The following is a 17,796-nucleotide window of genomic DNA, read 5'->3' on the forward strand; positions in this document are numbered from 1 at the left end:
CTATACCCTACTAGGCTCCTCCATCCATGGGATTTTCTAGGCAAGAATACTGGAGTGAGTTGCTATTTCCTTCTCCAGGGGATCTTCCTGACCCAGGGATTGAACCCAGGTCTCCCGCATTGCGGACAGATGCTTTACCGTCTGAGCCACCAGGGAACCCTACTTGGCCTAAGATGTGTGAAATTTTCCTGGACCAGGAATAGAACCCATGTCCCCTGCATTGGCAGGCAAATGCTTATCCACTGTACCACCAGGGAAGTGCTCTTCTAGGAGTTTTATTTATTTATTTCCAGTATGACATTTAGGTCTTTAATCCATTTTGAGTTAATTTTGTTTATAGTGTAAGAAAACATTTAATTCTTTTGAATGTGGCTGTTGAGTTTTCCTAGCACCACCTACTGAAAAGACTACCTTTTCCCCTTGTATAGTCCTGGCTCCTTAGTCGTAGATTAGTTGGCCATAAGTGTACAGGGTCATTTCTGGGCTTTCTGTTCTTTTCCGTTGATCTGTGCGTATGTTTTTGTGCCGACACCATGTGGTTTTGATTACATGTGGCTTTTGTCTGCATCAGATCATGTAGCAGTTCCAGCTCTGTTCCTTCTCAAGATGTGTTTGGCCATTCAAGGTCTCTTGTGTCTGCATGCAAAATAAAACCATTTGTTCTAATATTGTGAAAATTGCCATTGGTATTTTGATATGGATTGCACTGAATCTGTAGATTGTTTTGGGTAGTAGGGTCATTTTCACAATATTAAACCTTTGACTCTGTGGATCCCAATAAACTGTGGAAAATTCTGAAAAAGATGGGAATACCAGACCACCTAACCTGCCTCTTGAGAAATCTGTATGCAGGTCAGGAAGCAACAGTTAGCACTGGACATGGAACAACAGACTGGTTCCAAATAGGAAAAGGAGTACGTCAAGGCTGTATATTGTCACCCTGCTTATTTAACTTCTATGCAGAGTACATCATGAGAAACGCTACACTGGAAGAAACACAAGCTGGAATCAAGATTGCCGGGAGAAATATCAATAACCTCAGATATGCAGATGACACCACCCTTATGGCAGAAAGTGAAGAGGAACTAAAAAGCCTCTTGATGAAAGTGAAAGAGGAGAGTGAAAAAGTTGGCTTAAAGCTCAACATTCAGAAAACGAACATCATGGCATCTGGTCCCATCACTTCATGGGAAATAGATGGGGAAACAGTAGAAACAGTGTCAGACTTTATTTTTTGGGGCTCCAAAATCACTGCAGATGGTGAGTGCAGCCATGAAATTAAAAGATGCTTACTTCTTGGAAGAAAAGTTATGACCAACCTAGATAGTATATTCAAAGGCAGAGACATTACTTTGCCGACTAAGGTCTGTCTAGTCAAGGCTATGGTTTTTCCTGTGGTCATGTATGGATGTGAGAGTTGGCTGTGAAGAAGGCTGAGCGCCGAAGAATTGGTGCTTTTGAACTGTGGTGTTGGAGAAGACTCTTGAGAGTCCCCTGGACTGCAAGGAGATCCAACCGGTCCATTCTGAAGGAGATCAACCCTGGGATTTCTTTGGAAGGACTGATGCTAAAGCTGAAACTCCAGTACTTTGGCCACCTCATGCGAAGAGTTGACTCATTGGAAAAGACTCTGATGCTGGGAGGGATTGGGGGCAGGAGGAGAAGGGGACGACAGAGGATGAGATGGCTGGATGGCATCACTGACTCGATGGATGTGAATCTGAGTGAACTCCAGGAGTAGGTGATGGACAGGGAGGCCTGGCGTGCTGCGATTCATGGGGTCGCAAAGAGTCGGACATGACTGAGCAACTGAACTGAACTGAAATCTATAAACAGGGATGTGTTTATGTTTGTGTTGTCTCTAATTTCTTCCATCAGTGTCTTATTTTCCCCAATACAGATGTTTTACATTCTTAGTTAGATGTTATCTTTTATAGTAATACTCTCTGTCTTTTCTTAGATTTATTCCTTTGTATTTGGTATTTTTGATTCTGTTTTAAGTTTTATGCACTTTTAAAAATATACATCTTCTCTAGCTATTGCCATTAGAAGGATAATTGATATTTGTGTATTGATTTTACCTAGAGATACCACTAAATTCTCTCATTAATTCTAAGCATATTTATCATAGTCTTGATTTAAAAGGAATGCTATAAACATTTTGTGATAAAGCATGATTTTTTTCAAACTTTAAAGCTTAAGTTGTATTTTGTGTGTGTGTGTGTTTTAAATCTCACTAGGCTTCATTACTATTTTAAACAGTTAATTTCCCTTTATATTTTATTTATGGCTCATTACTTTCTTTTTCATTATTTGTTACTTCTCAGACTAGTTTTTCTTTCACCAGATGTATAACTTTTTGCATTTTCCTTAGTGAGATTTTTGTTGTTGTTGTTAGTCTGAATGTATCTTTATTTTATTCTTGAAAGAAATGTTGTTTTTGAAAGAAATTTAAAGCTGACTATGAAATTATCCTTGGTCTGTTATTGCTTTCGCTGTTTTTTTCCCCAGCACATTGATATCATTCCACTAACAGCTTCCATTTGTGCTGTTGGGAAGTTGGTTGAAACTTTGATGCTATTTCTTTAAAGGTTAATCTGTTTCCTGCAACTTTAGGTGCCTTGAAAATTTTCTTTTTCCCTTGTATTCTGCAGTTTTACTCTGATGTGATAAATTATTTAGAAAGAATTATTCTACTGGATTTCTTGTACCCTTTGTATCTGTGAACTGTGTCTCTTTCATCATTCCTAAAGCACGTTAGATGGCGTTCCTTCAGAGATCACCTTTCTCTTTCTGTGAGACCCTTGACTGAGTGCATATTAGACCATCTCATTTCATACTTCATGTCTTTTCCTCTTGTCCTCATTTTCCATCTTTTTTTTTTTTCTGTATTTTGAGTAATTTATTTTGATATATGCTCTGTTTTTCACATGACTAATTCTCTCTTATTACCAATTTACCCACTGAGCTTTTGAAAATATATCTTAAACTTCTAGCAGTTCTTTTATCTTTATTCAAATCTTCTATGTAGACTTATGGTTTCAGGTTGCCAGCACATATTTTTGAGCATATTGTGGAGATAAGTATGATGGTTTTATAATTTGTTGATAAGTCTTAAGACTGAGGTATGAATCTATGTTGAGATTGATCATATATATATATATATATATATTTTTTTTTTTCTTTCTCTTTCCTTCTCAGCTGAGCAGCAAGGTGGCTTTCTCTAAGGCTCTCTGAGGTTGGAAGAAGAGATTAGGATTCGTCCTGACTGCTCTTACCTCAGATATTTAGTCAGACAATGTGGAGAGAGTCTCCTGTAACTTTTCAGCACCTTGAAAATCCTGGATTTTTTTTAACTGTGCAGTCGTTTAGAAAACACAGTTGGTCTTGTATCAGCGGCCTCTTGTATCAAAGTAAACCAGAGTCTCGCCCTGGGATCAGCTCTTTGAGATGAGGTGGAGACCTATGTTGCGTGAAGGGATTTTACCTTTTTTTTTTTTTTTCAATATGTTGCACGAATTGTCAGACCTCATACTGTATTTGCTTCACTCCTTTGTCTTAGAAACAGGAGCTTTGCAGGCTTAGTGTGGCATCTGGTAAAAAATGCATGTAGGGTTCCATGCAAACCCTTAAAGTGAGGTGCTGAAGTCCACACAGTTCTGGACCAAAGAGAAGCATGCAATCGTGAGTGAATTCCTGGTCCAGAACATACTATTCTGTTACTGTTTTCTTTTATAACTAAGAAATGTTTTATCAAAGTGGACTGTGGTCTTTTGCGCTTTCTCCTTCATTTTAGAGATGGGAAAGACCAAACGATTTTGAAGACTTGTATCAACTATGCACATTTATTAGCTGACTGGAAAAAATTAAAAAGAATATAAACCTTACATTAGGAAGATTTAGTCAAATTATTAGATTATTTTACGTCGGTATCATAGAAGCTGCTGGGACTTTTTTTTTCCATACCTGGGGAGTTATAGTCCTATAGTCTTCAAAGCTTTCTGAAGTGTTAATAAACCTGAACTTTTCCCCTTTATCCACTGCACCACCAGTGAAGTCCTTCTGCCCAGTTTTTAATTGGGTTGTTTGTTCTTTTTATATTGAGCTGCATGAGCTGTTTCATAGTTTGGATATTAAGCCCTTCCTCTCTGCCCAGCTCCTCTGTCCAGTGGGTTGCCATTTCCTTCTCCAGGGATCCTCCTGACCCAGGCGTGACACCCAGGTCTCCTGCGTTGCAGGCAGGTTCTTTACCAGCTGAGCCCCTGGGGAAGCCTGTCAGTGGCTTAGTTTGCAATATTTTCTCCCATTCTCAGGATTATCTTTTCATCTCATTTACAAGGTTTCCTTTGGTGTACAAAAACTTAAGTTTAATTAGCTCTCATTTGTTTTATTTTCATTACTGTATAAGTTGGGTCAAAAAAGGACTTGCTGTGATTTATGTCAAGAAGTGTTCTGCCTATGTTTCCCTCTTAAGAGTTTCATATTGTCCAGTCTCACATTTAGGTCTTTAATCCGTTTTGAGTTTATTTTTGTGTATGGTGTTAGAAGTGTTTGAATTCCATTCTTTTACATGCTCCTGTCCAGTTTTCCCAGCACCGCTTATTGGAGAGGCTGCTCTTTCTCCCTTGCATATGCTTGCCTCCTTTGTCCTTTCTCCCTTGTGTATACTTGCCTCCTTTGTCGTAGATTAGGGGCCATAAATGCAGGGGTTTCTCTTTGAGCTTTTTAACCCTGCACCATTGGTCTGTATTTCTGTTTCATGCCAGTACCATGCTGTCTTGATTACTGTAGCTTTGTATTATGGTCTGAGGTCAGGGAACCAGATTCCTCCAACTCCATTTTTCCTTCTCAAGATTGCTTTGGCTATTCAGGGTCTTTTTGTGTGCCTTTTTAAAGAGAGTAGTATATTTTCTTGTTCCTCTCCATTTATTTTTTTAGTTGGAATGAGGATGTGATTGCAGCCGTTGGAGCAGACATCTTGAGTTCAGTTCAGTTCAGTCGCTCAGTCCTGTCCATCTCTTTGCGACCCCATGAATCACAGCACGCCAGGCCTCCCTGTCCATCACCAACTCCCACAGTTTACCCAAACTCATGTCCATCGAGTCGGTGATGCCATCCAGCCATCTCATCCTCTGTCGTCCCCTTCTCCTCCTGCCCCCAATCCCTCCCAGCATCAGAGTCTTTTCCAATAAGTCAACTCTTCGCATGAGGTGGACAGAGTATTGGAGTTTCAGCTTCAGCATCAGTTCTTCCAATGAACACCCAGGACTGATGTCCTTTAGGATGGACTGGTGAAAGGTTGTTGCTGAACCACGCAAAGATGCCAGGATTCTTGGCCTCCAGAGGAGAAGAATTCAATCTGGGGCCAGAGATGAGGCTTGATTGCTCAGAACTTTTGTGTAATAGAGTTTTATTAAAGTATAAAGGAGATAGAGAAAGCTTCTGACATAGACATCAGAAGGGGATAGAAAGAGTACCCACTTGTTAGCGTTAGCAATGGAGTTATATACTCTCCAATGAATCCAAAGAATGTCTGGAGGTTGTAAAGATCTCACCAGACCCACTCCCATAATTTACATTTTAAGATAACAGGATTAGCCAGAAGGTTTAATCCAGAGACTGTCCTCTGGCAGGATACATAATCCTAAGGATGTGGAGGAAAAAAAATAGTTTGTCCTTTCTTCCTCCCTGAGAATTCCAGACCCCTCCCTCCTTGGGGACCCCTAGACTTGTTATCAACCTGCCTAGGAAATGACTCTCTTACTGATTGGATCTCCTTGCAGTCCAAGGGACTCTCAAGAGTCTTCTCCAACACCACAGCTCAAAAGCACCAATTCTTTGGTGCTCAGATTTCTTCACAGTCCAACTCTCACATCCACTGGAAAAACCATAGCCTTGACTAGACGGACCTTTGTTGGCAAAATAATATCTCTGCTTTTGAATATGCTGTGTAGGTTGGTCATAAACTTTCCTTCCAAGGAGTAAGCATCTTTTAATTTCATGGCTGCACTCACCATCTGCAGTGATTTTGGAGCCCCCCAAAATAAAGTCTGACACTGTTTCCGCTGTTTCCCCATCTATTTCCCACGAAGTGATGGGACCAGATGCCATGATGTTCGTTTTCTGAATGTTGAGCTTTAAGCCAACTTTTTCACTCTCCTCTTTGACTTTCATCAAGAGGCTTTTTAGTTCCTCTTCACTTTCTGCCATCTTAGGCCATGAAATAAAAGGTGTATGTTGAGAAAAGCTGATTAGCCAGGGGTAAAAAGTCAGAACTTCCAATTCCTTGGAGCTGCCATATCAAGCCTGGATTCCTTATCATGGTCTACCACATGAAAGAGAAATAAGGTTCTGTCTTGATTATTTATCATTATTTTGCACTTCTCTAACAGTTACACTGGTTTCTTTACCCTTGAAATAAATATTTTTAGGTGTTTCTTCAGTTGAATTTTCTAGAACAAAGCCTCCAAGCAGTGCTCCCTAGCTTTGGTTGTCATGTCAGCTTTTTTCTATTGCCAGATGACTCTCTTACTGTGCCACTTAACCGGAATTAACTTGTTTTCAGGCCTTGATCCAGGTGGGTAAGCAGGGAAGAGTTGGCTATAATGCCAACATCCTGGGAGATTGCTGTAAAACATAGTGCATCATCCCCTTGCTCGTGTACGGTACTGAGACGTGGCCATTAGTATCCCTTCACTTTGTTCCCTCAGACTTGCTGACCCCAGGCCCTAGCATCTCTGTCTCCGCTTGAATCAGCTGGCTCTTAGGGTTCTCTGGCAGACATGCATCCAAGTCACAGAAGGTGAACAAGTGTTGCCATGGTTCTGCTCCATTTTTTGCCCTTACGATTTTGGTGAGATCTTCCTGAAGGAGGAGTGTCTTTGATTTCATTAAACCATTATTTGTGGCATGGAAGAGTAACTCATTTTCAAAGGAAAAGTCAGATTCATCTTAAACCATGCATATATCAGTCATTGATTTTTGCTTTTCTTGGCTAATGAGAGAAAGGACAGAGATAAAGTTGCAAGTTCTTTTCCAAGCAAAGGAATGTAGGCAACATTTGTCTATCAGTAACAGTTAAATATGTCAGCTTGAGTACTGTTACCTGCGTGTATCTGTGTGTATCCACTCAGTCGTGTCTGACTCTTTGTGACCCTTACGGACTGTAGCCCGCCAGGCTCCTCTGTCCATGGGATTCTGCAGTCAAGAACACTGGAGTGGGTTGCCATTTCCTCCTCCAGCAGATCTTCCCGACCCAGGGATCGAACCAGTATCTCCTGGGTCTCCAATGCCATCTAATTAATCCTTTTTGGTATTATTAATTACATTTAAAGAGAGATGACATTAAACTTTAGAAGTCTAGATGTCTCTTACAGACAGCCTTGAAAGGACCACTGAGTGTTAACATGCAGAATAGAATGGTTATAAATAGAGGAACATTCATTTAGAAAAGGAACTAGGTTTTTATTCTTGTGAATATTTTTCAGCCTTCGGTTTCTTCTAAATGGCTTTCTGCTCAGAACTCTGTATTAACAGCCCCCTTCCCCCTCACCTGTTTGACGTTTTCTTTATTAGTAAGTACTAAGGAGGAGGGTTTGCATTTTCAAGGCTCAAGACAGTATTCCATTTGCTGAGACTGAATCAAACTTTAAGACCTAAAGAAAAAGAAGGACTTAATGCAAACATATCGAACCATAGATATTTTTAGAAGTGGATCTGAGGCCTATATTTCCAGCCTCATACCGTAAAGCCTCTTGCACATCCATACTGTGAAGGTGCTGTGATCAGTTACACAGGCATCAGAAATGACCACGTGTATTTTCAGTGTCTCATTTCAAAAGTCCAGATTCAAGATCAGTGCATCAGGGCTGACAAATGTGCAGAAGATATTTATAGAATAAATCTAAATATATGCCCATATCCCCAACTCTCTATTTATGCCCTTCAGATTACTCAACCTGTTCCTGAATTGCTTATACACTCAGTTGTATCATATACATACCTGAAAGGGCCAGACCATTCTTTAGTTATGCTGGTACTTATGGGTTTTAGGAAACATCAGCCAGGTGAATTGTTATTTAAAATTTCAGTTTCATTTCCTTCACCTTCCCAAAACACCAAGCTTACCAAAAGTATAGCAGATTGATTGTTGATTTTATTAGTACTATGTTTAAAGCATGTAGTGTTTATTAGCTCCATGAAATCTAGATTCTGGTTTTGTTTTTTTAATTTATTTTTACTTATTTACCCATTTGGCTGTGCTGGGTCTTTTCTGCAGCACGCCCACTCTTAGCTGTGGCATGTGGGATCTAGTTACAAGGTCAGGGGTCATCTCCACACCCCTTGCTCTGGAAGCATGAAGTCTTAACCACTGGACCACTGGGGAAGTCCAAGCATACTGTTTCAGCTAGTCAGACTACTCTTAAACAACCTCCACTGACTTCCTGAGCATTGTCTCCAGTGATACTGCCACTCACCCGCAGCCTTCATCTCCGCAAGACGCACGTTGTGGATCACGGCTTTCATCTTCAGTCTGTTCTCCTTTGGCATCTCCGTCTAATATTGTTTGTTTGCAAGGAACAGGCACATGTCCAACTTAAGCAAAAGGAAAATGCACCGAAAGAATGCCGGGCTCTTGTGGAACGCGAGAGTGGAAGATATAGCCAGGCCTCATTCATTCATTCGCTAATTAGTATGTGTCTCCAAGAGACACTGGAGATAAAATGGTCAACAGATACAGTCTCATTCTACACTAGGCTATAAACTCAGGCTGTATGTGAGCAAATAATCCAACAAACATGGATCAAGCTTACAGTAGCAAACAAGTAGCTCTGTGCTTTGCGGGATTTTGTTGTCTTGAATGACAATGAAAGCTACCTCATGGCTATATATAAACTTTCAGCTCTGACATCAACTGATGAAGGTATTAGCTAATTATTTCAAAGCCCTGGAGAGAGGGTTTAACTGGCCTGTGCTGTACTTAGTCACTCAGTTGTGTCCGACTCTTTGCAACCCCATGGACTATAGCCTGCCAGGCTCCTCTGTCCATGGGGATTCTCCAGGCAAGATTACTGGAGTGGGCTGCCATACCCTCCTCTAGGGGATCTTCCCAACCTGAAGATGGAACCCAGGTCTCCCACATTGTGGGTGGTTTCTTTACCATCTGAGCTACCAGGGAAGCCCAGGAATCCTGGAGTGGGTGGCCTCTCCCTTCTCAGGGAACTTCCCGACCCAGGAATGGAACCGGGGTCTCCTGCATTGCAGGCGGATTCTTTACCAGCCGAGCCACCAGGGAAGCCCCTCAGTTGGCCTGGCGAGAGCCAAATGTCTACTGTGACTCTGTGAGCTAAGGCCAGGGCATGGGGGTGGAGCCATGGCGCTGATATAGAAGTTGGACCCACTGGCTGAGCAGGGACTGTGAGTAACGAACGGCTCTCACAGAGCTTGCACCCCAAGTTGTATGCTTGCTTGAATTCCACTGTACTATTTCCCTGAATCTCCTATCATATTTACCGTTCTTTCCCTCTTGCCTCCCATCTGTGGGATTTGTCCAAAGATCTCCCTTGATTCTTTTTTTTTTCTTTTCCCCCAGTACTGTTCCTCTTGAAATGTCATGGCTTTGAATACATAGGTGAACCCAAAGTCTTTATTTCCAGATCTTATCCACTTCCATGGAGAAGGAAATGGCAACCTACTCCAGTACTCTTGCCTGGAAAATCCCATGGATGGAGGAGCCTGGTAGGCTGAAGTCCATGGGGTCGCTAAGAGTCACATACGACTGAGTGACTTCACTTTCTACTTTCATGCATTGGAGAAGGAAATAGCAACCCACTCCAGTGTTCTTGCCTGGAGAATCCTGGGGACGGGGGAGCCTGGTGGGCTGCTGTCTATGTGGTTGCACAGAGTTGGACACGACTGACGTGACTCAGCAGCAGCAGCGTCCACTTCCAAAAGCCTCACAAGTTCATTTGTATTATAGACCTCTCCACTCAGCGTCCCACAGGAGAGAGGATATACGTCCAGAATGGCACAGGTTATTTGCCCAAATGTTTCCGTCTAATTGTCTTGATGCCATCTCTCTACTACTAATCATGTTGACTCAGAGCCTTAAGATTATCTCTATGTCCACCCTCAAAATTTCTTTTCTCACGTCTCATTAGTCATTGAGCCCTTTTGATTTAGCTTCCAACTCATTCCTCACATTCACTTATTGTTTCCTCATTACTGTTTCCAGGCTGCAGTTCAGAGCTTGATGACTTCTTATGTAAATTGGTGAAATAATTGCCCAACTGTTTACTGGTAGCCACTCCTCATTCCAGACCACACGAGGCTCACGACTTTCAGTTTAGTCACCCTAAAACAGTGCTGTAATCTTGTCACTCTTCTGCTGAATAATTCTCTTGTTTATCAGATAAGACTCAGAAGTCTCTGTAAAATATAGGATTGGTACCCACTGCAACTCAGAGAATCTACAAGAACAATGACAGAAGTTTATTTGTCTGAATGTTGTCAGTCTAGAGCTGGTATGGTGATCTAGAATTTAGGTTCCTTTTAACCAGCTGGTCTGATGCAGATGACTTAGGGGCCTTGCGTGTTCTATCGTGGCTGCTGAGACTCCTCTGATAAGAGCTGTGCCTCATGCGGCCAGAATAGAGGAAGGGGAGAGGAAGCGTCTGTATACGTTTTCAAGAGGCTTCCCAGAACTGATTTTTACTGGCTGAAACCTAGACATATGTGTATGTCAAACTGCATGAAAGAGAACAGACACTGATGCAGGAGGTTTAAGTCTACCACAGAGTCCCATTCACTGACATTTATATTTGTCTCAATCTGACATTCCCATCTTCATTACCTATCTTGACTTTAAGCATTCTGTCTCTCTATGCTACGTTCAAGTCATTCTTTTTTGTTTGTAATTGTGTTAGGGTAAATTTGAAGTAACTATAAAAAAAAGTCTGTAATTTCAGAGGCTCAAGTCTGATAGTAGTGTTTTCATCTGACATGTGAACCAGTGGGTGTAGGCTGACTGGATAACTCTGCTTTTAGGGTCAATGAGAAATTCAAGACCCTCATTATCTCATGATTGTATTCATCTTGCTAATCAAAGCCAGTCAGCACCATTTTTGTCTTCTAGTCTACTGGAAGGGGGAAAATGGTTTATTCCAGGGAAAGTGGCCTGTCTTTAAGTTAGAGGTGACCTGAAATTCGCTATGTTGTATCTGCTCACCACCGACTGGTTTAGTTCTATGGCCATACCCAGCTGCCAGAAAGACTGGGAATATAGGTGCTAGCTGGATGGTCATCTGACCAGGAGGAAGCGTAGACAAGATTTTGAAAAGACAACTTCCATTCTGTCACATTCCAGGACCTGTTCGCACATCAAGGTAGCTCAAGTGCCATTTCTGCAAAGAAGCTCATTCTGAACATTTAACCAAAAACCATGATTCTTATAACTAATAGTTATCCAGAGCTGAATCTGTGCCAGAAACTAGACAATGTGCTCCACTTTAATGCTTTTCAAATTTCTACCAGTCATGTCCTCGTTTCCACAGATGGGAAACTATAGCTCACACAGATTAAATGATTAAGCAAAGATTATGTCCGCAAGGGGTACTGGAATCATGATCTGTGCTTCTGAGCTCCACTCAGGATTGCGTCTCCTGAGTGGAGTCCTGGGCGGAGGAGTCCTGGGCGGAGTCCTGGGCGTCTCCTTTATGTTGCATGTTTATGTTGCTGTTCGTGATTTGTCTCCGTTCCTTCCTGGATAGTGAGCTTTTGAGGCCTGGCCTGATTGTTCTCTTAGCCCTCTTGTGTCTAGCAAAATATCTTGTATGTGAGAGGCTTTCATTAAAAGTTTACTGAACAAGTGAACTGTCAGCTTAAAGAAAGTCCTAAATTCACAGATAATGTAAGTGAAGAATCGCTCGGATTGGATACCCACGCAGTCTGAAGACTTCAGCATGCTTCTTTTATGTCAAAATTGGCATGATGACCTTACTCATGACCTGTTCCACAGGACTGCGCTTACGCACTTACACTCAATTACATCTGTCTTTGTGAAACTCTTTGATGTTTTGAAGAAATTGGAATGTATGAAACTAAGATGTATTTTCCTTTAAAATGCCCCTATTTACTTTATCAAGTTTTCTTTTGCTTCTTATCATGGGTTGTGCTTATCATTAAATAAGCATTCATTTGTATAACAACCTCTATTTGTAATGGGAAAAGAAACAGTCAAAATAGTTGTGTTTATTTCCCATTAAATATTTATTGACATGAGCTGTTGGAGACCAATTAAAGTACCCAGTATCTGTATAGAAAGCTGGGAAGCGTTAGCTTTCCATATTTTTAATGATTCATTACAGGCCACAGCCATATTGAAAAATAATTGATAAAACTAAAATTATTTAAAAGTATAATCTAAGCATAGAAATTGAATTGGATATTTTCTTCCTGAGGCTTTACTCTGCTTTACAAATAAAATTACAAAAATGCATTTTCCTTAGAGCCAGAGCCTATAGAAAAGGTGCGATAAATATCTAATTTCAAAAAATAGATTTTTAACTTGTATTTGAAACCCTTGGATACTGTCTTCGTGTGTGTCTGTGGTTCTGTGGTTGTCGGTAGGGAAATCTGCTTAAATCAGATGGTTTAATCTGAGTTTCCCTATTTTACGATGTTGACTGTGATCTCACGTAGTTATGGATTTCTTCTCTTGTCAGTTATCTGTTTAAAGCTCTGTTTTCTATTGCTTGAGAGTTCCTTTTGTATTCTGGTTATATTATCGATATGAGCCCTTTGTCAGTTACATGTCTTGAAAATATGTTCTACCATTTGGAAGTTTTGCCTTTTAATTCTCTTATGATGTCTATATAGACATGCTTACAAGTAGAGGTGGTAATCAAATATTTAACTACTGAAAATATTCTGATAACTCAGAATAGTGTGCAGCTACCAAATACCAGCCTTATGTACAAGAATTTTAAGAAATTACAGTATCAGGTAGCAGGAACGGAATGAGAATTTGTCAAAGAAATTGTGAATTGTTGTGTGCATCCATACTACTGCGTATTAGGATCAGATGACTTGAGTAATGTCTGAAAAATTTAATGAAAAAACATGCTGCAGTGGTAATTACATGGTTCTGTTTGTTAAAAAGAGTTCACATAGCTTGATTTGTTTGTAAGCATTGATCTTGGCTGTTTCTGATGGGTAGAGTTGGAGACAGTAGTGTTGGAAGGCCCCCCTGAATGTTCAGTTTGTTATAAACAACACTGTTGCGTTAACACTTTAAAAAAATCTAATTTCTAATTAAATTTAGAAAAATACAATGGATAAAGGGACTATCTTATTTTTATTCCCATACCCCTCCGTACAAAGGGGAAGATTAAAGCTATTTTGGACTCTTCATGCAGAGTAGGTCCATGTTGATCAAAGACATGTCATCCCAGATGACTGTTGAGAGTTTTCAGCCAACCTTTACCATATCTATCAAAGCACATATTTCCAAGAGCAAGAGAACGGAAAGTCAAGAATGAAGTTATTCATTCCAAATGCCCAATTCTGGTAGACTTTGTGAGTTCTGACGCCTCAGCGCTTCCACTGTTTTACCATGTGCTTGAGGGCAGGGTTGTTTGTTGGTTTCATCGTGAACCCTGGTTCCAAGGTCAGTGCTTGAAACACAGAGATAGTAAATGCTCACTGACTGAGCAAACGCATATTTTAGGGTGGTAGTTAGAGAGTTTGTCATTTCTTTCATTGCTCCTCACCGGGTTATCTATTTGGTTCTAGTTTACGGAGCACCATGCTTTTATCTCTGCTTATCCTGTGATTGTGCAACACTGTGATTACTTTCACATACATCTGTCTTCCCAATAGGACTGTGAGTCACTCAGGGGCAAAAGTCTGATTTTTATTCATTTATTCATGTTTTTTTCCTATATCCCACGGAGCAATTAATTCAGAAAATTATAAATATAGTAAGTTGTTGAAAAATGTGTTTTATTCTCTCAGATCAGTGCTTTTAATAGTGTGACCCCAACAATTATTTTATCACACAAGCAACTCATTGATTCTGCTGTCAATTTTCTGCTCCTCTGATATCACTTTGATCCCATGCTGTTTTAAACTCTGTGATGCATCATTATACTCACTTTATTCACTCTCTTGCATACAGCCTCAACTTTCCTCACTTCTCTTTAAAATACTTGCCTACTCTCTCTACACTTTACCTACGGGATGCTTCCCATTCAAAAGACTTTAAGTACCTTACATGTGCTAATGACTCAAAATTTATATATTTAGCCTGAACCTTTCCACCAAGTTCAGACTCCTACGTCCAACTGCTCGCTCTGCATCTTCATTTGGACAGCCATGGTCAACTCGAAACACGTCCAGTGCTGAAGTCATTCTCTGCCCTCACCCCAGGTCTCTTCCTCCAGCAACCTTTCCCATCTTGGCAAATAGCAGTTCCGTCCTTTCAGTTATTCAGTCCAGTCATGACTTTTTATTTTTCCTCTTATGCCTATCTCTAATTCATTGGGCAGTTTGGTTGGAGTTAATGTCAAAATATACTCATTATCTGGACTCTTCCCTTTGATTATTTTCTCTAATTCTGATCCAAGCCAAATTACCTCTCACGTAAGTTTGTGTGTGCTCTCACCCTTGCTACCTGCCCGAACTCCAAACTCTCAGCACAGCAGCGGGATGATCCAGTTAAGACATAAGTTGGATTATGCCACTCCTCTTGGCTTCCCGTCTCAACCAGAGTTGATTTGGCTCATTGCTGCTTCTCTGACCTCGCTACATGCCTCTTTCCTCTCCTGCCAACTTTTCTTCAGCCATAGTCAGGCTGATTCCACTTTCTTGGAGGGAATAATGTTTCAGTTTACATTGAACCAACACTGAAATATGTGAGGAGATAAGTCAGTTTTCAGCATAATGAAGTGATGCTGGATTTTACCTATAAAGAAGACATATACCAACATGACTTCTGGTAACAATGATACAGGGTTTTCTTTTTCAAAGGGTAAAATTTCTTTGATATCACGAGAATTATGTTTCTCAACCAAGAGTATGATAAGATTAATCTAGGAGGCCTGGAGATATATCTACATAGATATATTACTTTACTGACTTTTGTGTGTGTGAGACTTTCTCATTAAGGTAATTTTTAAGGAAATAGATAATACTTAGCCACTGGAAGTTTGATTAATTGAAATTTGGAAGTCATAGCTATAATTACTGTTTTTTTTCTTTTTTTGGTTTAGGCTACCATTTTCAATCACAAAAGAATTCATCTTGAGATTCAATCAAACAAAAAGTCCGAAAGAGGAGGAAGAACTACTGGACATAGCTAGAAAAAACATCATCAAATGCAAGGTAATGGCTGTGTGATTACTTGGTATGTGAACTTTCTCTTCCAGTTGGTGGATGATTGCATGTTCTAAAATATTGAAAGAAAAAATAAGAATACATATTTCTTTAGTTATAAGTTCAGTTCAGTTCAGTCACTCAGTTGTGTCCAACCCTTTGCGACCCCATGAATCACAGCACACCAGGCCTCCCTGTCCATCACCAACTCCTGGACTCCACTCAGACTCAAGTCCATTGAGTCAGTGATGCCATCCAGCCATCTCATCCTCTGTCATCCCCTTAGACATAGTTAAAAACACTAAATGCAAATTAAAGATTATGACCAAATTATTCAATGTCAAATGGCTTTTGGATGAAAATTATTCATAAATTATTGAGGAATACAGCTATTGACAGTAGCCCAAGAGTCCACATCAAAATATCACAGGCCAGTAAATAAATATTTATTTATGAAAATTCTACATTTGACTGAAAAAATGTTAACAAACGTATCTTGTATTTTCTTTAAAAAAAAAAAAAAAAGGACAGAAAGGCCTCCTAAACATCCACTATACATGCACAGAGTACTCTGTTCTTTCTCTGTAACAAACTATTCACCTAACCTGCTAAATACATTCTTTAGGAGTATATCATTAATTCACAAATTTTCAAAGAATATAAAAACAGAAGAGAAGGTAAAATAAATCTTTGTTTTACCTTTTCTTAATTAGATACCATTTAAGTTTTGACAGAGAAATAATATACACATGATTTTGCAATAATACTAAATGACTGGTGAAATAAAAACTGCACAAAACAAATGAATAAATTAAGCCGTCTTTTTTTGTGGCAGTTATTTCCCAGTATTTTATTCATGGTTTACCATATATTTAAATTTTTTAAAAAAAATTCATGGAAAATGTTGATTAGAAAAAAGAATTCAACATCCATTTATGATTAAAACTCTCAACAAAGTGGGTATGGAGGGAGCATATCTTAGCATATTAAAAAGACATTTATGATAACCCACTGGTGGCTCAGACAGTAAAGATTCCGCCTGCTGTGTGGGAGACCTGGGTTTGATCCCTGGGTTGGGAAGATCCTCTGGAGATGGGAACAGCTACCCACCCACTTCAATATTCTCACCTGGAGAATCCCTGTGAACAGAGGAGCCTGGCAGGCTACAGTCCATGTGGTTGCAGAGTCAGACATGACTGAGTGACTTTTGCTTTTCACTTTCACAGTCAGTGTAATACTCAGTGGTGAAAAACTGAAAACCTTATTGCTAAAGTCTGGAACACAGCAAGGTTGTCCACCCTTACCACTTCTATTCAGCATAGTGTTGGAAGTTCTAGACATTGCAATCAGACAAGAAAAGGAAGTAAAAGTTATCCAAATTGGAAGAGAAGAGATAACACTGTCATTGTGTGCAGATTACCTGGTGCTCTATACAGAAAACCTTAAAGCCACCACACAAAAACTAGTAGAATGGATAAATGAATTCAGCAAGGTGGTAGGATACAAGATTAATATATAGAAATCTGTTACCTTTCTTTACACCAACAAGGAGATATCAGAAAGAGAAAGCAAAAGAAAAGAAGCAAAGCCATTTAAAATTGTGTATAAAAAAATTACCCTAGGAATAGACATGACCTAGGTGATTAAAGACTTGCATGCTGAAAACTATAAAACATTGGTAAAGGAAATTGAAGATGATTCAAAGAAATGGAAAAGTGTCTAACGCTTTGGTTTAGAAGAATTAGTATTGGTAAAATAGCCATACTACCCAAGCAATATACAGATACAATGCAATCCCTATGAAATTACCCATGAGATTTTTCACAGAGTTAGAACTAAATCCTGAAATTGAGATGGAACCACAAAAGACCCAGAATTGTCAAAGTAATCCTGAGGAAAAAAGAACAAAGCTAGAGGTATGACCCTTGCAGACTTTAGGCAATACTACAAAGCTGTAGTAATCAAACAGTGTGTTATTTGCAAAACAGACATATGGATCAGTGGAACAGAAGAGAGAACCCAGAAGTAAATCCACTCACCTACGGTTAATCTTCAACAAAGGAGGCAATAATTATACAATGGACAGTCTTTTCAGCAAGTGTGTTGGAAATACTGGGCAGCCACATGTAAATTAACAAAGTTAAAATATACCCTCACACCATAAATAGAAGGAAACTCAAAATTACTTAAAGACTTAAATATAAGGCATGAAAGACTTAACTATAAGACATGACACCAAAATACCCCTAGGGGAGAACACAGACAAAACATTCTCTGAAATAAATTGTACCAGTGTTTTCTTAGGTTAGTCTCCCAAGGCAATAGAAAGAAAAACAAAACCAAACAAATGGGACCTAATCAAACCTAAAAACTTTTGTACAGCAAAGGAAACCATTCATAAAATGAAAAAGATAACTTACAGAC

General features: G+C 39.7%; 1 protein-coding gene across 1 annotated transcript in view; it reads left to right on the top strand.

Annotated features, from left to right (window-relative positions):
- TMEM232 (transmembrane protein 232) overlaps positions 1-17,796 on the top strand; it is a 258,845-nt gene that overhangs the window by 12,830 nt on the left and 228,219 nt on the right. The window contains exon 3 of the mRNA XM_013965812.2: positions 15,270-15,381. Within this exon, the coding sequence (XP_013821266.2) occupies positions 15,270-15,381 (112 nt within the window). The remainder of the gene's footprint in view (positions 1-15,269; positions 15,382-17,796) is intronic.

The sequence above is a fragment of the Capra hircus genome, chromosome 7 (assembly GCF_001704415.2).
Source record: "Capra hircus breed San Clemente chromosome 7, ASM170441v1, whole genome shotgun sequence".
In the NCBI taxonomy this organism is placed as follows: domain Eukaryota; kingdom Metazoa; phylum Chordata; class Mammalia; order Artiodactyla; family Bovidae; genus Capra; species Capra hircus.